Source organism: Gasterosteus aculeatus, chromosome 15 (assembly GCF_964276395.1).
Source record: "Gasterosteus aculeatus chromosome 15, fGasAcu3.hap1.1, whole genome shotgun sequence".
NCBI classification, from domain to species: domain Eukaryota; kingdom Metazoa; phylum Chordata; class Actinopteri; order Perciformes; family Gasterosteidae; genus Gasterosteus; species Gasterosteus aculeatus.
Genome location: NC_135703.1, coordinates 2,898,182 through 2,923,894, shown reverse-complemented (window position 1 = coordinate 2,923,894; position 25,713 = coordinate 2,898,182). Strand labels below are relative to the sequence as shown.

The 25,713-nt window shown below is 49.3% G+C and overlaps 1 protein-coding gene across 1 annotated transcript in view; it reads right to left on the bottom strand.

Annotated features, from left to right (window-relative positions):
• Positions 1 to 1,789: 1,789 nt before the first annotated feature.
• kiaa1109 (KIAA1109 ortholog) overlaps positions 1,790 to 25,713 on the bottom strand; it is a 49,458-nt gene continuing 25,534 nt past the window's right edge. Inside the window, exons 49-88 of the mRNA XM_078089378.1 lie at positions 25,181 to 25,379; positions 24,685 to 24,948; positions 24,182 to 24,275; positions 22,871 to 22,921; positions 22,187 to 22,393; positions 20,985 to 21,220; positions 20,549 to 20,793; positions 20,317 to 20,422; positions 19,689 to 19,786; positions 19,396 to 19,584; positions 19,138 to 19,306; positions 18,572 to 18,783; positions 17,030 to 17,228; positions 16,760 to 16,819; positions 16,409 to 16,635; positions 14,784 to 14,896; positions 14,539 to 14,662; positions 14,327 to 14,439; positions 13,869 to 13,959; positions 11,919 to 12,181; positions 11,579 to 11,791; positions 11,147 to 11,327; positions 10,865 to 11,045; positions 10,434 to 10,595; positions 10,202 to 10,341; positions 9,723 to 9,918; positions 8,824 to 9,024; positions 8,558 to 8,734; positions 8,167 to 8,304; positions 7,824 to 8,069; positions 7,582 to 7,735; positions 6,355 to 6,512; positions 5,926 to 6,115; positions 5,378 to 5,595; positions 4,979 to 5,230; positions 4,676 to 4,879; positions 4,152 to 4,346; positions 3,840 to 3,974; positions 3,070 to 3,229; positions 1,790 to 2,792 (exon numbers count right to left, since the gene is read on the bottom strand). Of these exons, the coding sequence (XP_077945504.1) occupies positions 2,576 to 2,792; positions 3,070 to 3,229; positions 3,840 to 3,974; positions 4,152 to 4,346; positions 4,676 to 4,879; positions 4,979 to 5,230; positions 5,378 to 5,595; positions 5,926 to 6,115; positions 6,355 to 6,512; positions 7,582 to 7,735; positions 7,824 to 8,069; positions 8,167 to 8,304; positions 8,558 to 8,734; positions 8,824 to 9,024; positions 9,723 to 9,918; positions 10,202 to 10,341; positions 10,434 to 10,595; positions 10,865 to 11,045; positions 11,147 to 11,327; positions 11,579 to 11,791; positions 11,919 to 12,181; positions 13,869 to 13,959; positions 14,327 to 14,439; positions 14,539 to 14,662; positions 14,784 to 14,896; positions 16,409 to 16,635; positions 16,760 to 16,819; positions 17,030 to 17,228; positions 18,572 to 18,783; positions 19,138 to 19,306; positions 19,396 to 19,584; positions 19,689 to 19,786; positions 20,317 to 20,422; positions 20,549 to 20,793; positions 20,985 to 21,220; positions 22,187 to 22,393; positions 22,871 to 22,921; positions 24,182 to 24,275; positions 24,685 to 24,948; positions 25,181 to 25,379 (6,978 nt within the window). The 3' untranslated portion in view covers positions 1,790 to 2,575. The remainder of the gene's footprint in view (positions 2,793 to 3,069; positions 3,230 to 3,839; positions 3,975 to 4,151; positions 4,347 to 4,675; positions 4,880 to 4,978; positions 5,231 to 5,377; positions 5,596 to 5,925; positions 6,116 to 6,354; positions 6,513 to 7,581; positions 7,736 to 7,823; positions 8,070 to 8,166; positions 8,305 to 8,557; positions 8,735 to 8,823; positions 9,025 to 9,722; positions 9,919 to 10,201; positions 10,342 to 10,433; positions 10,596 to 10,864; positions 11,046 to 11,146; positions 11,328 to 11,578; positions 11,792 to 11,918; positions 12,182 to 13,868; positions 13,960 to 14,326; positions 14,440 to 14,538; positions 14,663 to 14,783; positions 14,897 to 16,408; positions 16,636 to 16,759; positions 16,820 to 17,029; positions 17,229 to 18,571; positions 18,784 to 19,137; positions 19,307 to 19,395; positions 19,585 to 19,688; positions 19,787 to 20,316; positions 20,423 to 20,548; positions 20,794 to 20,984; positions 21,221 to 22,186; positions 22,394 to 22,870; positions 22,922 to 24,181; positions 24,276 to 24,684; positions 24,949 to 25,180; positions 25,380 to 25,713) is intronic.

The window sequence follows — 25,713 nt, the reverse complement described above, 5'->3', positions numbered from 1 at the left end:
GTGCGGTTCCACCGGAGTTATTAAATCAAGGTAAAGCTGACAAAGTGGAAGAAGCGATTAGAAGTTCAATCAAAGAACAGCTCGCATCTCGATCTGTTCTCATTTGCATGGAGCGAGCGTTTGAAGCAGCGGAGTCTTTATTGTCCCAGATGGGCACATTGTTCCGAGGGGGCAAAGGCCTAGAAGACGCCTTTGAAGAGGTTTCAAACCCTCTTTGCGATGTCATGCCGTGGCTCCTCTTATCCATCATTAGGCTGATGAGGAGTCCCAAAGCATTTGGGAAAGATATGAAAGAATCCTCCCTAAAAGGCCATTTTCTGCAATGAAAGTGAACGAAAGCTGCATGAAATCACAGGTTCGGAGTAGAAAACACGGGTTCCTGCGTGGGAGAATCTTCACATGAACAAGCTGAAAAAATGTCATCATGTATAAATTGAATAGACAACAGTTACCAAGGAAATCACAACTATGTTTGGAATGAATCGTAAATTCCTTTACACACTTAGTTCTCCTTTGCAAATACTGCATTCGTTTTTCTCAATTGGTCACCTTCATCTTCTAATTAAGCTTTCATCGCCATTCAATATAAAGCAGAATTTCATTTAATTGAGAGCCTCTGTGACGGGTTAGTAAGCCGCCGCTTTCTATCAGGTTAACAAATGATTTCAGCGGTCTGAACGTCACACTAACGAAGAGAGAGACGCGCTGAAAACTGCACAGAGAAAACTGTCAGAAAGCTCCGCCAGAACCTGTCTGGTGTTCACTTCAAAGCCCAGAAACCCTTCAGGTGGAAAAGTTCTGCATGCCGGAGATAAAATATTCCTCTTCTCCATCGCGGCCTGCGGTTTGAACTCCTCCCACGTTGTGATTAATGAAGCCGCGCGTCAGCCGTCCTTCCCTCGGCGGCGCAGGACAGAGTTCTGTTCACCTGCTGGCCCCCATCGTTTGGCAGCGGGACAGTAGGGTGGGGGTGGGGGGGGGGGGAGATGGAGGGACGTCTGGCTTTGGACTCCACCTGCTGGTCACCGGCTCGGCCTCCCGAGTTCACGCACACCGAGCGGCTCTGTGGAGCTATGAAGGAGGGGGGGGATTAAGTAGAGATGAATGAAGTAGAAACAACTTCAAAGGAAGGCTGCTTGTGCAGCAGGCAGAAGAAAAAGAAATTAAAAATAACAGAAAAAGAAAAGAATGTCCCGCCCGGGCAGGAGGGAGGGGGGGGCGACTGGAGTCTGGTCTCTGCTTTTCCTCAGGTGACACCGCGTTAATCACAGGAGACCCCCCCCACCATCCATCCATCCATCCATCACCCGCCAACGCAATCAGTCAAAAATGCAAAAAATAAAAAACAGCGTGGAGCTGAAAGGGGTTTAAATCTGTGACAAACATGGCCGGAAACGCAGAAGTTATAAATGACTAAATCTTGTAGGAGTTCAACACTAATTAATTGACCTTCAACCCCCCAGAAACAGAAGAAGAATTCCAGAAGAATTATTGCTCCTGAAGCTTTGATTCAAACTATGAAGACATCGAGGGAAAGAAATCCAGCAGTTCGTTACAGAGGACATTTGTCATCAGGCTCTGAGGCAGGAAGTGATGCACGGACAGGAAGGCGAGACACAAAAAGAGACGAGCCGAGGGAAACGGAGGGAAATTGTTGGCCTTTACCTTTTAAAATACATTTTGAAAAATATCTCACATGTTAAATGATAAAAAGATTGAGATATTCCTTCATTAAGCAGTAGCTTGTAGCTTTAATAGCAACTGATCAAAAATAGACCTGCGAGTCATCTAAAATTGAATGGCAATATTTTTATTAAGTTAGGAAATCAACATATTTAAGAAATGCAATTATATACAGTGATTCTAGTTTGGATTTCTTATTAAAAAAAATGACAAAAATATACTTGACACACCAAGCTAATACATGTTATAGACTTTGCATTTCACATGAGCATAAATAGTGATCTTGGTTTCAAATTATAATTACAAGTTCATGTCATCCTCGTGACGGAGTGGATGATGTGCAGTAATCTCCCAGGATTTATTTGTTCACAAAATAAAGATAAAATCAAGAACACTGTCACTGAACTGTTCTTAAATATCTTAAATCTACACTATAGAATACATAAAGCATATCTACCATGTGTTCCATGGGAAACAAAGAAAAGGCAATGGTATAAGAAATCATTTCTCATGAAATATTGATAAGCCTTAAAGTAAAATTTCAAGCGATTTCAGTAAGGTCATGTACAGCAGGTAAACGAGGCAGGTGATCTGTGTTTTTATAACCATTAAAAGCAGTCAAATAATTCTAACAATTGCTAATTCGTTCAAAATATACAGAAAATGACATTGGTGCAAAAAAACGCTTCAATCACAGCCGGTGGTGGCGTGCAGCGCCGTGAACACCTGGGCGGAGATTCACAGCTGGAGACGGAGACGTTTGACCACAAAGCACGGTAGTGGCCCGTCGTGGTCCAGTAATCCAGTGGTGGTGACCTGTGGGGGAGGGGTGGGGGGGGGGGTGGCGTGCACGGGTTTGATCGATGCGGCACGAGGTTCTCCTCGCTGGTCCTCAGTGGTCCTCTTTGTCCCGGCCCTTCTTGTCCTTCTCGTCCTGCAGGGCGGTGCCGAGCTTCTTGATGAGCACCGACAGCACCTTGTCCAGCGGGTCCATCACGCCCCTCTGCAGCCACTTGGGAATGGTGGTGCGGGCGTGGTGGAAGCCCAGTTTTTGCAGGATGTAGTCCACGCCCACCGGGTCGATCTTGCGCCCCGTCCAGGAGATGAGCCTGAAGACGCGAGAGACGTTCAGTTTTGAGGTTTTCACGCAGTGGACGCTGATGATTTCAACTCGAGAGAACGACAAGAACAAGTTGTTCTTCACTTATTATAAAAGCTATTACAGTTAAAGTCTAGCATACGCATAGCTACTTATTGTATATTATACTATGCAACAGCATTTAAAAATGAATTAACACAATTTAGAAGCTTGGATGTTAAAATAACATCTAAAATAATACCCCCCCCCCCCCCTCCAGCTGCTTTGGAGGAGCCCCTGTAGCTGACCTGAGGGTGGGCTCCAGGTGCCAGGTGTTGCACATGAACTCCCTCCAGTCCACCGTGGTGTAGTTGATGCCCTCGTCTTTGTCCTCGGAGCTCTCGTCGTGCAGCGCTGTCGGGCTCTTCTGGCCGGGCCGCGCCGCGAATATCCGCGGAGCAAAGAGGGCTGAGGAGACAATGGGACGGGGAGGGGAAGGAGGGGCGGTGGGACGGGGGGGAGGGGGGGGACGGGGGGTTAAGGAACCGCTGCTTCTTTTTTTGATGCTTTCACAACAAAACACATTCCCCAGCAACGGACACAATGAGCATTCACGGGCGTCCCCGGTGGCGCGGTGGACACCTCCGCAGCGGGAGTCTGGATTCCAAACCCCCATCTGCCCCGCTTTGATTAACCACGGCGGGCCGAGCGCTGCTGAAACCGCCTCCTCTTTCTACCCCGCTGCAGAATAAACATTGGTACCAACGCTGTTCTAATTGTGTCCAAGGTTTCCGCCATAGAAGGTGCCAATTTGTCCCTCTGTCACAATGAGAGGCTACTTAACATGCTGCCTGCATTGAGCACTGTGACCTGCCTGCTGTGTGTGGAAATAACACTCAGCTGCCCCCCCCCTCCCACCCACCGGCACCCCACGGTGCTCCTAAAATGTGTCCAAAGCCACAGACGTGGTTCATGCTGGTATTTCTATACTGTCTGGTTCAGAACGTCGGGGGTTATTTTCCCGGTTGACACAAATAAACAATGTTCATTTTCTGAATGATGTCGTAGCGTCACAAACCTTTCTCCTTCTCCTTCAGGTAGGCAGACACCAGGTCGTGAAGGAACATGATGAGCTCGGCGTCCATGGTGACGCAGATGTGGTCGGTGAACTCCGTCACCACGCTGCACTCCACCTTGGGTTTGCTGTCGGAATCTGGAACAAACGGAAAAAACAAACTGTTTTCCTCGGCGCTGGCAGGGCTCTCCTCGGCGAGCGATGCATTTTGCTCGCGATGCATTTTGTTGCCATGGCAACGGTCTGACCCGGTAGGACGTGGACTGCTTTCGTTTGTCATTTATTTTCCCACACAGCCTCTGCGTACGGCCCCACCTGTTAGAGAGGGTTCGTCGGGCTCCTGCACGTGGATGGACTTGAAGTCCAGCTGCATCCTGGGTAGAGCGAAGATGGTCTCCGTCTCGTGGTTGTAGCTGGAGGAGCTGCGGAAGCTGCTGAGCAGGCTGGCGCTTTTGGCAGCCGCCCCGCTCTCTTGGTTGTTGGCCTCCACGTTCCTCAGCAGGTTGAGCTCTGAGAGGAGAGATAATACGCGTCAGAGCTCTGGAGCGTATCTGCACCTATTTTACATTTAGGATAACAGCTGAAAGGGAAGGCGGACGGCAAGAAGCCCTTCTGAACTTCTTTTAGTTTTTGAAATTGCCGTGTCCGTCTTTTTAGTCAGAGCTGTCCGTAGTTGAGGAAAGTTTTAAGTTTGAGACATCACATATTATATTAAACCCCTGTGCTCGGATTTGGAGTTGAGGTACCAGAAGCGGAGTCGTGCATCATGTGTGATGACATCAGGATACTAAATGGGTCACACAGATAAAATGGGTCACACAGATTAAAAAAAAGGCTACCTTCACTCCTCATGGCGGTAACGTAGTTGAACCACTCTTTGACCGTGGCGACGCCGTGCGGGGGGTTTTCGTGGCGCCGCCGGGTTATTTTGGTTATGGTGGCCATGGGACTCTCGAGCGCGCCGCAGGGTTTGGTCACCATGGTGTTATGGCCCAGATGGAAGTCCAGGGTCTGGACGATGTAGGTGGAATCGTCTTTGGAGCCTGGGCAGGAGACAGGAAACAGGAGTGGGCTGTCAGGGAGGCGTCGAGTGCGGCGCCAAATGCTGTTCGCGTCACGCAAATCCTCCCTCCGGTTCTCACCGTCCTCCCAGATCTTCTGCGCCTCCGTCCAGAAGGCGATGTTGGGCTCCTCCAGGTGGAACAGAGCCCACGACTTGGAGCGGAAGTTGGGCCCGTGGAAGCACGCCAGCGTCATGTGGTTGCCGTGGAGGCTCATGGAGCCGCCCAGCTGCACGGCGTCCTCGGGCAGCGGCATCTGGAAGAGGGAGATGTGGCAGCCGGCGATTACCTTCAGCACATCGGGCCAGTGGCGGTGATGGGCCGCGTCCATGTCTGCGGGACAGAGACGGCGGTTAGGAGACACGCGGAGCTTCCGCGCATCAGGCTGCTTGTGCTTTTTATTTTAGAGCATCTTTGGGGTCAACTGTGGTTTAGAAACCACACATCTGTCCAGGCAGTGTAGGGGAAGGGCCCGCTTACACAGCTCTGCGGAGCCTTTCTCTGCGTTGATGACGGGAGTCTTGGGGGGCAGGTAGGGGCCGGGGCCCCAGGTGGAGAGGGCCCGCTTGCTGGTGTCGAACTGCTGAGTGAAGAACTCCTGCAGCTTCATGCCGATCTTGATGAGGTCCGGTGTGGTGGAGCGTGAAATGATCACCTGGAAAATGTCCCACTGCAGGTCTCCGTGGACGAAGATCTCACTGGGGGGGGGGGGGACAGACGGGGGAAAAAGTGGGGATACAGAGAGTAGAAAACATTAGAGCACGGCGAGAAAGCACGTGGAACACGTGGATAAAACGCCACTGCAGCTGGATTTCTTTCATCATTTCTTTCCACCGGCTTGTCAAGTAGTTAAGAAAGCCGTAATGAAAGTCTACAGAACCAAAACGGAAGTTTTGATGCGGCTGCCTGCGCTTTCATAAACTGGAAATCAGCAAAGCAACACTGGTGTTGACATCTCCACTTCATGTACTCACTGCACAATGAAAAGCTTCTGAGCGTTCTATCAAGCTGCTGACATCATCTCCCACCTTTTCTCCGACAGGCTGGTGTCAACGGTGCACAGGTTGACCTTCCACTCGTCTTGGAGCTGCAGGTCGGCATTGCTGAAAACCCCCATCAGGATGCTGGAGCCCATGTAGTCCACTCGCGCCTCCGTCGACCCCATGGTGATCTGGATCTTGTGGCTGGGTTGCTGGTTGGGGTGCTCGGAGATGTGGGCTGGAGGACAAGACGGCCATCGGTTAGCGCTGCAGCTTTAAGTTGGATAACCGCATCATCAAGGTTGTTTAGGCTGAACTGCTTTCAGAACAAGAAAATCCATTAAAATGTTATGTCAATGTATCGGACTGAGAATAATTCCCTTTGCATCTCATCACTTTACTGCTCCAGGTGGGGAGTGAGAACTCCGGCTCGGGTCCAGCAGCTGTCTGAAAGGAGCGGAGGCTTCGTTTACTCACAGACCATCTCCAGGGTGTTCACGTCGATGTTGCCGCCCACCACCCCGCCCTTGGAGTCCAGCTTGGAGCGGCCGAGGCCCACGGACATGCTGATCTCCCGGTCCCGGTTGCTGCCGACGGACAGTCGGCCCTGACTCTTCAGCCCGCTGGTGGTCCAGCTGGGGGAGACAAAAGGAAGCGTGAGACCTCCTGAGTCGCCGAGGAACGATGCACCAGTGCTCTCTGTGAACATCGAGAGCGGCCACTGAAAAGAGGAAAAAGGGCAGCGGGCCCCCGGAGCGCAGAACCTGATGTTATGTATGAATGAACTTACTTTATTTATTCAGCACCTTTCAGGCACAGAAAACTTTACAATTCAGCAGTAAAAAGCTGAACACAGACAACGTTTTTAAAACGATACGCACAAAAGAAAATCATAAGAGTTTCAAAGCCAATCGAGAGCAGTTTTATCAACCAATTATTAGATGAGGTCAGAGTCTCAATAGGTCGTTATTTCAACACGCCACATCAATGGCGTTCTTAGGCCCATCGCTCACGTCTGAGCACACGCTTCTTTAGTAGAAACACTGCGGTCACCACGAGGCACAGCCTGAATAATTAAAACCCGGGTCAGAGAAGAAGAAGCGGGAGGCGCGTGTTGCTCAGAGATCCCACGCGTCCCCGGACTCAGCGCTCATAAAGCAGCAGCGTGCAGCTCGCCGGGAGAGATGAACGCAGCCCGTAAGAGAGCGGCGATGAAGGAGCAACAGGGAGACACCCGGCGTACGAGCAGCAGAATGTATGTAAACAGATTGAATATTTCACAGCAGGGAAGCGTCTTCTAGATGGTTTTGGGCCGTCAGACAGGAGTCACATTAAATGGCGCTTGTTTAATCACGCACAGCCTCTCGTGGCATTTAAGTTTGTGGCGAGACAGAGCGGATGCATCCACACGGGCACGAGGGGGGAAATACTACATCAATATTTTGGTATTATTTTTTGCAGATATGGTACAAAACATGAGGAATAAAGTGCTGGGAAAGGAGTGGCATCCATCGTGCGAGCCTTACAAAAGATGCTAAATAATAAAAGAAGTTGTTATTTCACAGGATGCGAAGCCCTGCGGAGGGGGAGGGAGGGGGGGGGGGGGGGGGGGGGCGTCACAATAAGCCTTTTACACCAAATGTCACAATGTGCATTTCAGTTTCCGCGCTGGAGGGGGGGGGGGGGGGGACAGGGACCACTCACGTGTTGTTTCCCATGACGTTGCTCATGTTCATTTGGACGGTGAGCTGCTTCAAGTTGATGGCGAACACCACCAGCGTCTCCCACGGCGCCCCCTGCGGACCCGCCGCCTTACCGTTCTTACTGAAGGACGGGGTGGACGTCTTCGTCACAGAGTCTGGAAAAAAAACGACATCAAAAAGGGCAAAATGACGTCTTTCGTTGTCACCAAAGGGCTATTTCTTGTTTGGCAGGAGTGCGCCCACCTCTCCTCGGAGCGGAGGAGTCGGACACGCTTCTGGTGCGTCCGGGCGCCGGGGACTTGAGGTGGCCCACGCCGCCCGGGGACATGTTGCTCCCGGCGGCGTGCTCCGAGAAGACGTTGGGGGATTGGGGAACGTGCTGAGCCGTGCTGCCGCCGTCCCACGTCCTCCAGTAGGCTTTGCGGCTGGACTCGGGGGACAGGTGCTGGGCGACGTTCTCGGCAGAGTCCGGCGTGGCGGGGCCCGAGGCTGAGGCGGGGCGAAGGTCGGCGAGATGGGACGTTTAAAAATGAACAGGCGATAAACCGGAGGAGACGCATATCCGACCCTGACCGAAGACACTCACCCGGCAGGTTGATCGTCTGGTCCCCCAGGAAGAGGCGCCTGGCGATGCTGCGGCGGTACCAGGCTCTCGGGAAGGCCAGGATCTCGCTCAGTCGCCTCATGTCGTACTTGAAGGACGCCGAGCCGATGTCGCACACAGCTGCGGGGAGAACGTTTCGTCGTTTGAGTCACTTTCTACGGAGGTGTGACCGTGCCGATGAACTGGCAGCATTTGACCACAGAAAAACTGGTGCATGTGGACGTTGAGAGATCTGAAAGTCAGTCTCATAAACGCTGGTGAAATGTCCCTTTCAATGCTTCATGAACTGCTGTGATATTCAGGCTCTCAAAAGAGGAACGAATCGACGGCAATAAAAAAGAGAGAATGGCCTTCCTCCGGGCTGCTGATGTACCTGAAATGTTGATAAGGGTCGTGTCCATCTTGCCACCTTTGGTGGGAATGAAGCTTTCGATGAAGGTGGGGCCTCCAGTGCGGCGAATCCTGGACAAGCTGACCTTCACAAACTCCAGGTTGATGCTCAGGGAGTCTTTTCTTCCCGTGACTGAAGAAGGCTCCTCGTCTACTGTACCTTAAGGAGAGAGGGGGGGGGGCAGTCAGGACAAGCACCAACGTTGGTGTGAATTCGAATACTCAAGACACACGGTTCTCTTTCCATACCCAACGGCCCTTGGCCCGGCGGCAGCCCCGTGACGGCAGATTTCTGCTTGCCGGCGCCGTAGGGGTGGAAGACGTAGAGGGAGAAGTCAGACATGCAGGCGGTGAAGCTGAGGCCCGAGGAGTTACTGGGGGGCCCCGTCAGGTCGGACTGGCTGCTGCTGTGGCGGCTCCTGCCCAGAGGGCTCCCCAGCAAGGGGGACGCTGGAGGGAGGGAGGGAGGGAGGGAAGGGCAGAGGTATGAGGCGTGACACAATGTATCATCATCAGCAAGGACACCAAAAACAGACAAAAATGAAGAAGAAAAAAAGAAACATTTTATAATGAAATCCCATTACTGCGTGTTACATTTCCAAAGGACACGTACGTAGCAGCGTGTTACACCGCGGAACTGTTTGCAAAAGTGTAATATTGGGTGAAACCAAAGAAATCAGCGTTGAAGTTGTCTTGTGTTATTAAACGCCAGAAAACTTTTGGGATTTCCACAGGACATGTACCTAACAACGCAATGCAAGACGAGATGACAACAAACGGTCTGCTGAAAGGTTAATCCATATATTAATACTATGTTTCATTTTGCCTTGAGAACAAAATGTACAATTGCCTGCACTAAAAACTAAATATGGAATATAGAGATGCTCTATAGGAGAAAATGGCAAAAAAAAAGGGGTAAACAAAAAAGAAGCTTGATGTTGCAAAAAGACTTCCTGCAGGGCAAAATAATAAATGGATGAGAACAAGATGTGAGCAACGTTAAATCACACAGGACGCAGACATCGCACGGAGTGACAGCTAATGCATCCGCGAGACTTCAAACCAGAGTTCCGTTCTTCACACGCACACACACACGCACACGCACACACACGCATGCCTCATTATTCCACCAGACAGGCTGCACGTACTTTTGCTGGGAGGCGCTTTGGGAATATGTTGCCCTGGCGGCGTGGAGGACGGGTGGGGGGATCCCTCGGCGGGGTGGGCTCCTGTCGGGGTCTCCAGCTCTCCCCGGTTAGAGGAGAAGACCAGGTCTAAGGAGGGCAGCTTGAGCATGCACTCCACCCTGGACATGGGCAGGCAGCTGAAGCGGATCTGAGAAGGCTGCAAACACGAGACATGTTTCACATATTTCACTTCATCGTCAGCAGTGCAACTTATCCACATAACACCACAGGCTTATACGCCAGTTGGACGGAGGGTGGATCATTGAATCTTGAATTTGAACTGTATTTTATCTCTGTAATTACTGGGAAACGTACTAAAGGCATCTAAAATAGCTCTTACAAGAAAATACGGGACAGTTATTTTGGTTGCCGCTCTTATCTAATGTTGCAAAAAAGATTCGGGTGAAAAACTGTACGGATAACTGTCAGATATTCAGCACCTGGACTCTGACGTAGACGACCACGTCCACAGGGAAGGAGGAGTAGGCCGAGGTGGAAGAGGACACCAGCGAGGTGGTGGATTCCTCCAGCTGCTCCACCGCGTCGAACTGACCCATGTCCTCCTCCTGGGACGCCGCCGCTGCTGAGGCGAGGTGCACAAAGAGATGCGGTGAACAAAACCAGAGTCGACTGCCAGCGACGGGAAGGATAGAGAGGTTCCAAAGGACAGACCTGAGTATCCCCTCTCCACGGGAGTGATGGGAATGGTCTCCAGCGCCTTCTCCAGGAAGTCCAGCAAGCAGGGGCTGATGACCATTTCCTCCGGCAGGGTCTGGAGGGCCACCCAGGCGTACAGCTTGGCCGTCTTCACGCCGCCACTGCCCTTACCTTTGGCTGCGGGGACATACGGGAGCTCTTAAACCATTTTCTATTAAACTGGAAGCGTTTGTTGATAAAGGTTTTGGAGGCGTTTTCCCGTCTGTAGTGCATCAATAAGCCCGGTTTGATCCAAAAGGTGGCCTGTGGATTCATGCCTTGAGACTAAAGACGTAATCACATGCGTTTGATTGGGCCGGGTCCTCGTGTAGATGTAAAATCACAATACGGCGCTCTAGTGTCGGTGATTACGGGCATGCAAGGACAAACGAGGGGATGCTCAGTACCTGATGGAATAGGTGGGGGTGGGGGAGGTAGGAGCGAGTTAGTCTTGCTCTCGACCGCATTGGGAGGGCCGCTATCTTTCATACCATACAGCTTGGACTCTTTGGAGAGAGTGCGAGGGAGGGAGGATCCGCGCGAGGCGTTGGGCGACTCGGTCTTCAGCATCTTGGAGTTGTAGTGCAGCTGGAAAAAAAGGAAAGCAACGCGGAATATTGAGTTATTCAAATCAAGAGCAGGAGCAAGAGCACCGAGTAGAAACCCGTTGGATGCTGCAGGGAGCCGACCTTCACGTCCACTCCTGGAATGTAGAACACGGTGGTCTCCGTGTCGTTGGATTTGGTCTGCAGGGAGGAGGCACTTTTCTTGCCGGCGAGCAGATGGGTGGTGGAGCTGTAGTTGGACTGCAGCTTCTTCTTCTTGGGAGGAGACTCCTGGTCCAGGCTCTTGAGGCTGCGCTCGCAGCTCCTGCCGAAACCCCCACAGGGAGACAGAGAGTCCCGTGAGGACGCTGTGCTTATGCCTTCTTCTGCATACTTCTCCCATCATGAAAGTTTTACTCCCTCTGTGTATTTTATGTATCGAGGACACGCTGCAGCATCCAAACTAATCTGCAACTCCACATCTCCTCCTTTCTAGTCCTTTGACGTGATTAAAAAAATAAAAATCCAAGATCATCACAGTAGTTATCAGAATAAGAAGAGAGCCTTTCATCGTACTTCTTGAGGGAAACGTCCTCGTGCTCTGGTTGCTGAGTGGTCGGGTGGAGGACACACTTGCCGCTGTCGATCTCCACGCGGACATCCAGCTCAAAGTCGATGTTTCTTTCGGTCGCCGGGGCGCCGAAGCTGCGGTTGGCGGCCGCGCTCGGCCAGCGCTCGCTGAACAGCTGACTCACAGCAGAAAAGCCAGAAGGCTTCCTGTGAGACGGGCTGGGAAGAAAGGGAGGGGGAAAAAAAAATAAAAAGCTTTCACAGATCTGTGATGGGGAATTAAAAGGTGCCTCCTTTGATCTAATATGAATCACAAGAATGGCAAAAAAAGAAAAAAAGGACTCACACGGGCCTCCGATAGCTCGACTGTCTCTCCCGTTCGAACTCGTCCTCCTTTTCAGAGTCTTCCGAGGAGGAGGAGGACAGGTCGTCGCGCCGCATGTCGTCGTGCTGGAAGGGAAGCGCGGGTGAGAAGACAGCGGGGGTGCAGGGGGCACTGAAAACTGAGCCCCGGCCCTCGCTAACGGATGGAGCATGAAGGTGATGGAGAGGATGGGATGGCTCGTCGATCCTGACTGACAACAGGTCCACCTCGGACTCCTCGGGAAACTTCAGAGAGGGGCAAAGAGTCAAACTCACACAAGGAGACACACTTCACAGGGCTCCTCGTACTTAAAGACGTTACGTCCCGAGCGGGAAGTCAGCCAACCACCCGTTACTGTAAAAGGAGGTAGCGTTCTGTCAATTGGACCACCAGGTATTTGCTTCCTTTTTGTGACCCGAGTCTTAAAAAGAATGCTGAAATCTCACAGAACTGTTGAGATGTTTTGTTTTACGGCCGCGTCCACTGACAGAACACTACCGGCCCGAAGAGGTTCCCGCAGGAGCGGAGAGGCCATGCACTTTCTGCGGTGGAATGAGCGAGGCGGAGTGAGATGATGATGATGATGAGGACGATGAAGAGACGACCCCGATAGGAGAACAACAGGTGAAACACAGGCCAACAACGAAAAGATGCCCAAGAAAGTTTTCAAGTACACCAAGTCTGCTTTTCATAAAGGACAGCTGGGGGAAAAAAAAAAAATCAATGAAAGTGTTGAAAATGTTTGCTTAAGTGCCTCTGAAATTGGATTTGAGCATCAACAACGTGTCTATTTGCATTTGTTTTGGGGATAACTCAGTCATGTGACCATGTGACCCCTAAAAACGCCGTTTTTGGACGGATTGCACAGTTAGGTGAGCGTTAGAATTTTACATCATTCTCCATTGACCTTTAAAGCTGGATTGTCCATCAATATCTTGTGTCTGATTGGATATTTTTGAGGGTGAGAAAGGAAATAAAGTTGTGATGAACCGCAGCTGACGGGCGGGGATTTTGAGCCCTGCCATGCGTAGTTAGTTAGATTTATTTATGCAATTTCAATGCAGGATGAGATGGTGCGGGTCCATAAATCAATAGCAGCATTCCAACTACGAGCTTGTATTTACAGGCAAGTCTCATTATGCGAACAAGCCTGTGCTGTCCAAATAAAATCCTGGACTAATTCCCTCCCCTCGCATCTCTGTGGGTGATTGCTGCTGGTATTTATCTGGTAAGTGAGCAGTAATAAAGTCTGTAGAAAATGTATTTTGCTTCCACATAGCATCAAATAAATCACTTTGTAACTAGGGACACAAAAGGATTGCACTAAATTACCATGCAAATTCACACAGTGCTTTTCAATATAACATTGGCACCGTATTAACACAGCCAGAGGCAGTATTTCATCATCCTGTTTTGATTTTGCATATTCATAGTCTGATCAGCACGCTCAAGGTAATCACAGAAGAGAAGAGGAAACGCAAGAACTTGTTGCCGTCTGTCAGGTATTTGAATTCATTAAATTTAGGATTCGGAATTGAATTTCTGGAGCCGTATACCTTGAATATCTCTCCTGGGCTGAGAGGTGCATGAGCAGCGTCCAAAGCCTGATTATTTATCTTCAATTGAACAAAAGAGGGATTCAAAACAGTGAATAAAGTGAACTCCTCAGAGCGCAATGGTCTCTTTCTTTGAGCCCTCTTTGAAATAAAGGCCGCAGGGCACACGAGTCTCAGGTTGCATATGAAGATCAATTATAGTCACACAACAAAAGATACCATCGTCACACTGTTAAAATGACACACACAAAAAAAAGACACGCATTAAATTCCATCGATCGGTTAAAATGAAAATGTGTCCAAAGCATACAGCGCCGTCACGTCTGTGCAAAGCTACGCGGCGTTCCTGTGGCCCTCCCCCGCATTCCATGTTTACCGTGTCCTGGATGTTGAAGGTGACCCGAGGTCCCGGCGACGCGGCATCCACTCGCACATCCGGCAGATCGTCCACGTCGCCTATTCTGGAACTGTGGACACAGTGAAGCAAACTGAAGCAAACTGGGCGGGATGCAGGAATACAAACAATTTATCAGCGCACAAAGCACAAATGGTTACTCATAAGATTCATTTCCAACGGTTTTTGACTCATTCGTTCTTCCCCTGAGTTCATGTTTTAACACCATAACAGAAACATCTGGATAATTACTATAAACAGATGTGATGGGCACTTCCCCTCCTCCATGTCAGCAGCCTAATCGGTGAGTCGTTGTATCCGCTTTGTGAGAAAGTCACAGGGAAATGTGTTTCCAAAGCAGTGACATTGGAGCGAGGTCACTTTGTCCTGTTTGTTTACAGTGAATGTTGCTATGCAGCAGTTCATTTCCTTCCTTTTACCTCTGTCGGTCCATCCTCTTTGGAGGCGGTCGGCCCGCAGCCGCGGAGATGCTTTTGGAGCGGTTGTAGCTCGGCTTGTAGCCGAGACCCCACTTGTCCTTCAGAGACGCCGCCTGGTCGGCAACAAAACACAAAGTCACACACGAGATTCCTAAAGGTTAAAAATAAAAACACACACGCTCGTGTGAGCCGCTGGATGGACGAGCATTCACCCGCATGCTCGAGCGACGCAGCTTCTTTCTGACGTCCCTCCGGATGCCGTTGACGGCCACGGACTCCATCTGCTGGTAACGTTGGATCTCCTGGTTGATGGTGCCTTCGCTCGCCCCCAACTTTCTGTGGTCCGAAAAGAAAAGAAGAAGAGAGGATGCAGATGGTTGGAAGAGGATAGCGGAGGGGTGGAAGGACCCTTTGTCGGCCGGTTGAACCATTTAGACTCATTAATATCCCATCTCACTTGAGGTCGTCGATGACCTTGGCCTGCTCGTTCAGCTCCCTGATGAACTTCCTCCCACGGGCGTCCACCGTTTGGCTTCCCATCGGCGGCTGCCTTCTGGGGTCGATGGACTCCTGTTGGGTCAGAGCAACGATACAAAGCCGAACAATATTTATCGGAAAAAAAACCCTGGTGATTAAAAGCCGGGAAAAGAGAAAGGCAGCGGCTTTAAATGAGAAGACGCCCTTCAAAAACTGTTATTGCAGGAGAAACCTTTTGTTTTACTTTTTTGATTCAATTACAGAAGCGTTGTTTGTAGTCCAATCCACAAATCCAATTATCATCAGACGCAGAAAACAGGAGACACCACCACCACCACCACCACCTCACTCCAATTTCAAGAAGGAAAAACCAAGCTTGGTCGCATCAGGGAATTGGATACCACTAATTCATTTTCTCACCCATTGTAGAAGCTTAATAAGCAAATGATGAGCAACCCCACACTCATCCGATTTAGCTCAAAAAGTATGACACGGCATTGCTCGGCATTTCGGAATCAACAACCCTCCGGTGGTGACAGACGTAGCGCCACCTAGCAAGTGATTTTTCGGCAGCCCAGAGAAGAGGTTGACACTGATGGGTGGCTACATACACACGCCCAGGAGAGGGGTCTCTGGGCCCTGTCGCTGCCCGCTCGCAGGCGGGGCGATGCACAGTTTAGGTAGTCGGCTGGGTGAGACACACTCTGAGGCCGGGGGCTGAGGCCCAGGATGTGGTTTACCAGACGCTTCCTCAGCGTCAGCCGAGGGCTGAACTGGCTCCCTGGACTCTGTAAACAACGGCAGGGTCAAACGGATGGAGAGGGGGAAAAAACTTACCTACTCGGGTCAGACCTTTCCTGTCCGAGGCTTTCGGGCAGCGTCCCAGGGGAGCGCTTGGCCAAATGCATCGACATTAAAAAGGAATTGTCTGATACTACGTGAAATAAGCCTGTTGCTTTTGTTCGTTTGATGTAGAGGTGGAGACCAATCTTACGTAGGTCTGTTGAATATGAGGCTACATTAGTTAGCTTAACACATATCTTTTACTTTTAATAAAAATGTGTATTGTCGTCACTGCGATGTGAGAGCTTAGGATCCCCCCCCGTGGCGCAGATAGGCAGATTCCGACTAGCTGGTTCTTCGGTCCGATCGGAGCGTATCCGGACCACCGGCTTGGATCGCCAGCTCCTCCAAAACGTGTCGATGAGCAAAGCACTGAACATTTTAGAACAAATTGCTCCTAAAAGACGTTCCTTTGGGGTACGTGTGAGGGTGTGAGTGGCTTAGTCAGTCCTCAGAGAAGACTAGAAAGGCGCAAAACGAACACCATTCTATTTATCATTTACTTGCTAGATGTCAAACTATTAAAGTCCTTTTATTTTACAACTGAAGATATCTTTGAGATCGGCCTGAAAAAACCTGCTGACTGACGCTATAAACCCAGAACAGCTGATCTACTGTTGGAATATTTTTCTTGTCATCTAAATATGTCCTTACAGCAAAGTCGAAAGTTAATGACAAAAAGAAATCCATCTGTGGTGCATATAATTCCTACAGTAGCCCAAACAAAGGGCAGAGCCATAGAGGAACCTGTTATTGACTGACCATGTGGATGGTGGGTGACATGGAGCCGGCGTCGACCTCATCCGAAAGGTCCGCCATGTTCACCGAGTTCAAGTCGGCGATGTCGTCCACGTCCTCCTCGCCCGTCAGGGACGTCAGCGTGTTCCCCAGCGCGTTGAGCCGCTTGCCGATGTTGGGATCCATGTGAACGTCAATGCCGCACATCTTCCAAAGCACGTTCAGGGTCCAGGTGCCGGCGCTGCTGCTCTCTGTGAGCAGGAAGAGGGAGACAGAACGGAAATTAATGCAAAATAAACTTTTCAGGCAGTGGTCTCGGGCTTATTGGGCACCGATCCATAACTGATGAGCCAGAGGGTTGTGAAAGGAACTTGCCTGCAGAAGGCTGCCCAGTAGTCCTGGAACACACCTCATACGTACCGTCAGGGACAACACCTGCAACCAGAGCGCACAAACAGACACAGTGTCTCAGAGGAATCATGGTTTGGACTTGACAGAGTAATGAGGGCCATAGTAAGTCATGCATTTATGTAGGATACATATCAAATATGTAATTTTTTTCAGTCAATTATTGTTTCCAAAAAAATGTAACTTCCTGATTCACTCAATACTTCAGTTCCCGCTGGGACACGAGGCGTCACTCACAAGCGTTCATGACCGTGTCCCCTCGGATTTCAGGCTTCCAGTCGTCCCACGAGGTCTCGAAGCCCTCGGCGAAGCGGAGGCAGAAGTTCTTGAAGTGGCCTTTGCTCACCAGGGACTCGGAGGAGCAGGCGGTGATGAGCGTGCTCTCGATGGTCAGGACCATCGCCGAGCCCGTGTCAAAATCAATGCTGTGGTTGGCCTGGCGGAGAGGCAGGGAGACGGGGGACACAGGGGGGGGGGGGGGGTTACTATGGTCTCCAGAGGAAGGAGCAGTACGTGGATATAGAATAATATAGAAGCCACTTCCATTTGTATGGAAAAAGGCAGAGAAAGCCGGTAACACTTCATTCTACTGCAGTGTGAAGCCACTGGATCCACTCAAGAAAACAACGGCCAAAGCAGATGTTTTCATGTGATTTTGAATAGAATGTTTTACTAAATAATTTCAGCTTACTCCACAAATTCCTGTTCTTATAAATACCAAGTGAAATGTTACCAAGCTTTTCAGTTTGTCACATGTGTTTAATTGCATGATTGGCGGGGGCTAATCCAGGTATTTCAAACAGGCTTTCTCTTACAGGAATATACAGACAACACAGCTACAAATGTGGAATTATGTGTGCAAATTTATACAATTCAACGGCGGTCTCTCAAAGATGCTCCCATTCTAGCCACAGATAAGAGACACTTAGTAGACCGACTGGCATAACCTCTTGGAATGAAGTAATCACACACCCCAAAACACCCACACAAGCTTCATTGGTTGTAGCTGTTATGCCAGCGCTGTGCGTTGCTACAAAGTTGTACGAGCTGCCTTTTTCACAACAAAAAGAGCACTTGTGACACCGCGTATTGATCACAGCCATTGTCCCACAACAAGCCATCACAAGAGGTGTAATAAATCGGCGGTTACTTTTCGTGCATTTTTTTGCCGGCCTATTGACGAGCTGGCCCCAGCTTCAGAGTTGATGCCCTCCGTAGCTGGTGCTTGTCCTCTCTATGGAAATAAGTGTGACATGACAGCCGGGAGCTGGTGACACTGACTTCAAAGCTGATAACAGAGGATTTGTTTGTTTTTTATGAAACTAAAAAACAAAAAAACAATGATATTATAAAGGTTATTAATAACACAATTGCAAGTAATAAAACACTGGTAAAGTTGATGTTGGCAAGTGCATAGAGAGATGATGATAATCATTCACGTCAGGGGGATGAAGTGAACAATTTGATAGAAAAAGCAACAGGACTTATTCCTGAGTGCTTTTACTGTGGACATCATCCTCCCATTCATCTGTACTGTGGCTTCCATAAACTGCTGAAATGCAAAAAAAGAGACTAAAACATGCGTTTTATCTCGTTCATTGCATAATTTGCATTAAACACGACTACATATGTAAATGTGAACATTTTACCAGAATGACCCTGCTGTTATCGGTCGCAGAATTAGCAACTACTATATTAGAACTTTGACATCCTCCCTCTGAAAGACAACAAGTACACATGTTACAGCTCTACAACATTGACTGTGGCGGGGCAGGTTACCTGGGACGTGTTGGTGATGGGGAGGCAGATGCCCAGGTCGTGCACCGTCAGCTGCAGGAAGAGGGTGCTGAAGGCCTGGGCGGAGGTCTGTTGGATGCCCGGCAGCTTGTCCACCACCTCTTTGGTGGCCATGTGGATGTCCTTGTTGAGGGCCAAGCGCTGCTCGTTCCAGTTGTCGTACGCAGCCTTGTAATTCAGCCAGAAGAGCACAGCTGCAGGAGGACAAGCGCGTGGGTAGAAAGAACTTAGGAGTTAACATCCTGAATGTGGTCACGTTTCATTTTAAAAGACACGAGTGGTGGAAATCAGATGGTTGCAAAACCAAACCATCTTCAAAGACAGACACAAAAATAATGACCTGTCAAGGCAATCAAAACCTCCATCCTGATAGTTCTCGCTCTAGTGTGTCTCCAGGACCAGATTGTGACATTATGACAAACACACACACACACACTGGCCCACAAGGTGAAAACACTACCAGCCACTAACCACAGCGTGTTTGGTAAAAAAGCTGCTCAGGATTAGCTCTGACATTGAACGTGCTGCGGAGGAAACTTGACCCAAACCTCTGTCAAATGTCACCGGCTGGGCGAAGACGATCGGCCTGTTGAGCGTGATGAGCACGGCCTCCTTGTCCGAGGAGCCGCTGATCTCCTCCTGCAGGGCGTTACGCAGCCCGATGCGCGTTCGGAAGTACGCCACCTGGTGGAAGTCCGAGCCGGCCTCCTCGTACACCTGCGGAGCGAAGGCAGAGCGGGAGTCACGCGGGGATCGCTAAACCGAGAACTCTTGACTTTGCGAATGCAGGCGTCCCCGACCTGTACCTGGTGCTTTACTATCTGTCCGAGAGCCAGGTGGAGATCTACTTGACATTTGCCGAACAGCTTGAGGTAGCTGCTGCTGCCGCCGGGCTGAGCCTTGCACTGGATCCGGTTGGAGAGCTCCAGCTCGATGAGGCCCGTCTCAAAGCGCACAGCTTGCATGGAAGGAGTGGTGGCGGTCATCTGGATTCCCTAAGGAGTGGAGCAAACCACTTATTATTACCGTTATTTATTCCTCTGAAACAAATCCGGATTTAATCTCGCGACAGGATGACAGAAACCTGAACGCGACGTACCTTGAACATGAGGCTGAGAGAATAAAGCAGGATTTTGGGCTTCTCTGCGTCGGCTGAAGTGTCAGGCTCATTCCACAGCGGGATGGGCTGCTCTCCTCCTGCAGGAACGGGGAGCAAACAAGTCACCCTCACGAGCCCACGCGGCTGCAATAAAATGGGATCGTGTTGTCCGTGTGTGTGTCAGCTCTAAGAATAAGTGTCCCAGATGAGACTCGTTAGCACACGTGCCGTTGCCATTATTGTTTGCCATAAAATAGTATAAAACTCATAGTTCTCTCTGCTGGTTTAGCATCGATCAAGCTTAGCGAGTTTTGAGAGGAAAACCCCCCCCACTGACGATCAATACTGTTGGTGAAAAGAACAGGACTGGATACGAGTCAGTGCCTTGGGTCTTGTTTTGTGTGGAAAACAATATTTTTCATTGACTTAAGTAGCAGCTGTGGGCTGCTGGGAGCAGCCACATGTTTAGGATTAGATTAACTGTATTGATCTGAGAGAAAGAAACACTGGGCCGCTGGAGCAGCAAAGGGAAAAGATATCGCTTTGTGCAGAGTTTGTCTATTAATATGATAATGAGGGGAAGTCTGCACGGCGGTAAAGAAATGTACACACGCCTGTGGTACCGTACCTGAGACCTTCTGGATGACCTCGTTGACCTCCTTCATGAAAACCTTCTGCAGGAAGACCAGGTGGTTGAGCAGATCCGTGGTCAGGTTGTGCTCAAAAGAACCGATCTGCACATCAGAGATGAGACGAGTGAGGGCGAAGCTAAGAGCGAGGCCGGCGGTCCTGCTCTCCGTCTGGTTGTCTTTTATCCACCGCCCCCCTCACATCCTCTCCCTTCGGGAGGAGGCGCTCACCTCGGCCACACAGCGCAGGTAGTTGCCCTGGAGGTAGTTTCCTTGCTTTGCCGGGAAGTCGTCAGGCGCCCAGCCCTGGTCCGAGTGGCTGTCGTGGTCCTCCATGATGTACTCTCCCGACATGGTGACCGGCGGCAGGGTGAGGCTGGCAGACGGCGGCATGGTGGACATGTCCACCGGGGACACTTTGGACTGGAAGCAAAGCTTGTGGTTTGGCAGCTCGAAGGTGAAACTGGTTTGCGCCCCTGAATGGAAAAGCATAATGAATATTACGTATTCTGGGCTGAGATCGGGAAGAGACCATTAAAGGAAGACCTCTTTAAGACCTATGAGGACAACTCAGGATTATCAGGACAGCTGGAAAAAGACCTCCACGGGAAAAAAGGATCTCTTCCCCAATTAGTGTACATCATGGAGGAAAATCAATACAACTCACCTGTCATGCCGTGGCTCTTCATGCAACCCATCTTGTACTCCGCCTTCAGCGAGGGCAGCAGGGCGGCCCCGATGGTGATGCCGTCTATCATGGCGCTGAACTTGAGGACGATGGGCTTCTTCTCCAGGCCTTCGGGGAGCTGAGGGAACTCGTTGGCTTCCACGGGGGTCTGATTGATGCTGGACGCTCGGTCCGAGGGATGCGGGGTCGGGGTGTCTTCCCTGTTAGGAGGTTGACTGAAGAAAGAATACGATTTTTTAAAACAATTCCAACAGGAGGCAGAAATATGAGGCTATGGACTTAGTATCCATCCATTGTGTAAAAGAGAGGACCGCGGAAACGGCAAAGGTTGGACATGAACTGATAACGTGTTAAAATAAATGAATCCCCAAAAGTTCAATCCATCCTGATGTCTGGATTATTCTCATGAAATAACACCTAAAATTCTCACTTTAATCTTGTAAATCTCTAAACTATAAACCATCTTCCCCTGCTCCAATCCTTTTTTTGAAAGTGTACTTTTAACTTCTCAGGGTGAACTGGTTCTGTCGGGTAAGGACGTGCACACTGGGAAATCGCTGCTATCAATTCTATATTTTCGTGTGTGTTTTTATGGAGAGCTTTGCAGAAACAGGCTCATGTCGCTGTAAACATCAAATTCTAGAAAAGTTGTTTGGTATCCAAAGCACAACTAAAACTCTATAAATATATTAACATAATTCAGAATATTACTATGGAGACAAACCACACACACAAACAAACAAACAAACAAACAAAGGCTTTGAAAGCCGTTAACTGGCAACCCCGTGGATGTGCTGCAGTGACCCGTCACTTACTGAGATGAAAGACTCCTTATGGGGTTTTATTAAATGCAGATTAAAATCTAATGACATTAGTGTGTTGCATGATGGATCCGTTTTGGATTTTAAATACAGTTACAAGTGTACAACATATTAATGTCAGTTTCTCATTACTTTTAAACGCTGTAAACGAGCCACATCCCTGGGAACATTTGGGGCTTTTTTAATTTTTCAATTACTTTGGCCGCGTGGATGCAGAGGGCACACATTTCGGAGACAAATTTCTTTGCTCATTTTTAAGTTCAACCTCAGCTCCTTTAAAATGTGTAAAATAGGAGATAAAATAAATGAGGACAGACATTTCCTTCAGATCAAATGAATAAACAAACGAAGGGCACATACACATTGGAGGGCTGGCGGATGAGGTCAGAGATCTGTTTGGAGAGCTGGTGGGAGCTGCGGACCATCATGCTGTGCAGCGTCGCCGGGTGTTGGGGGATGTTGATCATGATGGCCCCCACCTTGAAGACGGCCGCGTTGTTGGTCTTCAGGCCTCGCTGGGCGCTGTACAAGGCCTGCGACTTGGCGATGTTGCACTTCACCACCGTCCTGAAAACACAGCGCCGAGCGGAATGAGCGGCGCGTCTTCCTCCCCGGCGGACGCGCAACTGAGAGGACGTCGGACAGTGGAGGGACGTTTCCCGGGGGAGCGGGTGGAATGGGCGATCACAACGGGGGACACACGATCCACTATGAGTGAAGAAGGTGGTGAATTCAACATGGAGGTCGAATGAAAGCGCTTATCCTTCCTTTCGCAATCTTATGAAAATGATATTCTACTGAAATATCACGCTGAGGTTTTCCAATATTTTCGGCCGACTGGGATCATTACCGAAAAAAGAAAGATGTACACGAATAACTTAACCCAAACCCCAAATTGTGCTTTCTTAAACACAAACAGTAAACACGTGAACAAGCGCAGGCCTGAGGAGCCTTTTCCCTGAGAACACACACGGATGAAAGACAGATGGAGGAGCTGTGTTTGTTCACTGATGCATGGAGCTTTACACGGTGGCATTGACCTACAGAAACTCTTGTTTAGCTGTGCTGGTGGGAGATGTTGGGAAATCCTCCAGTCTATGCAAGTGGTTGGAAGAGATAGAAGAGGAAGAAGAGCAGAAGTGTGAAACAACTCACACACCACACGGGAAAAATAAATAAAATAAGAACACAGATGAGTCAACAGAGTACAACTGGAAGGGTCATGTGCACCTTTTTTTTAGGTTTTGACGCACAAAAAATAGGCTCCGGATTAAAAAAGAAGCTCAAAATGTGAATAAGATGAGCCAACAAGGATTACCAGAGTTTCCTAAAAGAGAAAAATAACTGCTGACATGACAGACTCAGCTTTAAATGTGACACATTCACTTCAATCAGAGCCTGTTGCTAATTATCGCTTAATTCATGTCTTTGTCTGACGACGGTGTTTATCTGCAGTGAGAAAAAGATGCCAGCAGCACTGCAATCATTCCTACTTGTATCTGAATCGCCTACACGAGCCGAGCCGCGTGGCACACTGACTCAAACGCGCGTGTGCAGCTTACAATATGAAAATAGGATTAAGTCTTGGTTGCAGTTTCACAGTGGGAGCATCTGTTAAACAGAATGAGACAAGGGGGTAAATAAATAAATATATATATATATATACATCTTCTTAGAGAAGCAGCAGCAGAAGCTCTAAACCGAAGAAAAGCAGCGTGGAAATGCTTCAGTCTGTCTCAATGCATGACTACAGGGCTTGTAACCTGATTAGGAGGGTTTTGCTTTGAGGAAATTGCTTGCAGTAAAAACAAAAAGCGCAGTTTAAATTTCCCCCGGCTGGAAATGAGTTCATAATTGGCTTCTGCTGAGCGTCAAGCACCGAAGGAAAACACTGCCTCCCATCTTTTGGTTTAAATGCCGGGATGCTACAAAAGAGACCTGGCGTTAAATTGACTGTGTTCTGCCGCTGTGTTGTTGAGCAAGTAGACGGATTCTTCCTTCACTCAGACTCTCAAATATATCAATGAGCGTCTTGAAAAAAAAGGTCAAAATCCATTTTGGCGAAGATGTAACACTTATGAGCCGAGAAGCTTTGGGAACATTTGTACAAATCAAATAGTTTTTCTCTTGTATAGCACAACAAATTAATAGAATATTGAACATTATTCATAATTATGATAGTAAAAAAAACAAATGACAGATTTCAAACAGCAAGCGCCAGGATCAATATTCGATTCATAGAATTTCTTTCAAGATGAGAACTAAAAAAAAAAAAAGAAAAAATCATAGTGAGAAGATGATCGTTGTTAAAATGACTCTTCTAATAAGTAGAAGTTGAAAAGTAACTGTACGTACTGGATGTCAGGAGTTATGCCCTCCAGGAGAACAATGTTTACCCCTCCTATGTGAGCCGATGCGCACGTCTCCGTCATTTTCTGGTGCAGGATATCTGCCGACACACAAACATAAGACTGTGGGTGAGAGGGAGCACGGTCGTCCTCCAATCAGAGGGTTGTGGGTTTGATCCCAGGCCCGGCTAACCCGCATGTCGTTGTGTCCTTGGGCAAGACACTTAACCCAACATTGCTCCTGTAGCTGCGACTACAGTGTGTGAATGGTAGTTACTGATGGCAGGTGTCACTGTGTGTGGTTCTCCTGTCATCAGTGTATGAATGGGTGTGAATGGGTGAATGATGTCATGTAGTGTTAAAGCGCTTTGAGTGGTCGGAAGACTAGAAAAGCGCTATACAAGTACAGGCCATTTACCATTTACCATAAGAAGGAGAACAAACTAAATAAAGACCAGAAGCAACAGTATATATTTGCCCTGAGGAAGCCCGCAGAGGTCCCGCCCCCACCTTTCATCTTCTCCTTCAGGGTGAAGCTTCCGTGGATCTTCTTCAGCTCCGCCTCCATCGTCAGCCCGCCGATGTCGGCCTCCAGGTGCGTGCGGTTCACCATGCCGATGCCGAACACGATGAGCGTGACGTGCTGGGGCTCCGAGCTCACCAGGCTGCGCCGCCGCCCCCCCGCGCCGGGCGGCTTGTTGGGCGTGGTGGGGTCCTGCTGCTCGTTCTCGAAGATCACTTTGCAGAACGGCTCCGAGGGCCGACGTCCACCTTCTGCGGAAAAAAGGGAGGGAGGGGCGGATCAGTCTGTTTGTATTTAACTGCCGAATATGTAAAGTATGCTGGCAAATTAAAAACCAAAATACGCCGCACTATTTTCAGGAGGATGGATTTTGAAATGTGATGCAGGAGAGAGAGACATCAGGGAATTGAAGCTCCAGAAGAACAGAGTGGAGAGAAGGGATGGACGTTAGGAACTAGATGACTTGTGGAAGCCCACCCCCACCTGAGAGGCAGTTCTCTGGGGAGCTTTTCTCCAGGATGCCGGTGGGATCGGAGATGAGCGAGTAGAAGTTGAGCAGCTTGTACATGTTCTGCCAGCATTCGGCCGACGGCTCGCTCTGCTCCGACACCGTGATGGAGTCAGAGTCGTCCATCTGGATGGCCATGTGGTCCGCCACGTCGCGGGAGCCCTTCCTCGACACCTTGAGGCGTTACGCAAGGAACCAAGAGGAGACGTCACGACAGACGGTTATGAGATCTCTGAGACGACATCATCGACTCGTCGGTAAACAGAAGCGACTGAGCTCTCTGTGCAGAGACAGATAACAGTTACTTCAAAAAGCTCTGGCTCGGATTCACGCAAGTACTACAGGCTTTGGCTTATTTTAGTTTGAAGCACATGGAAAACAATCAAATCAGGCTATTCTATACAAGAGAATATTCTACTTTACCGTTTGTTAATTTTTATAGTATTGACTGAATAAAATAACTTTTAACCAAATCCTAATGCTGTGTTTTACTAAAGGGTTCCGCTAT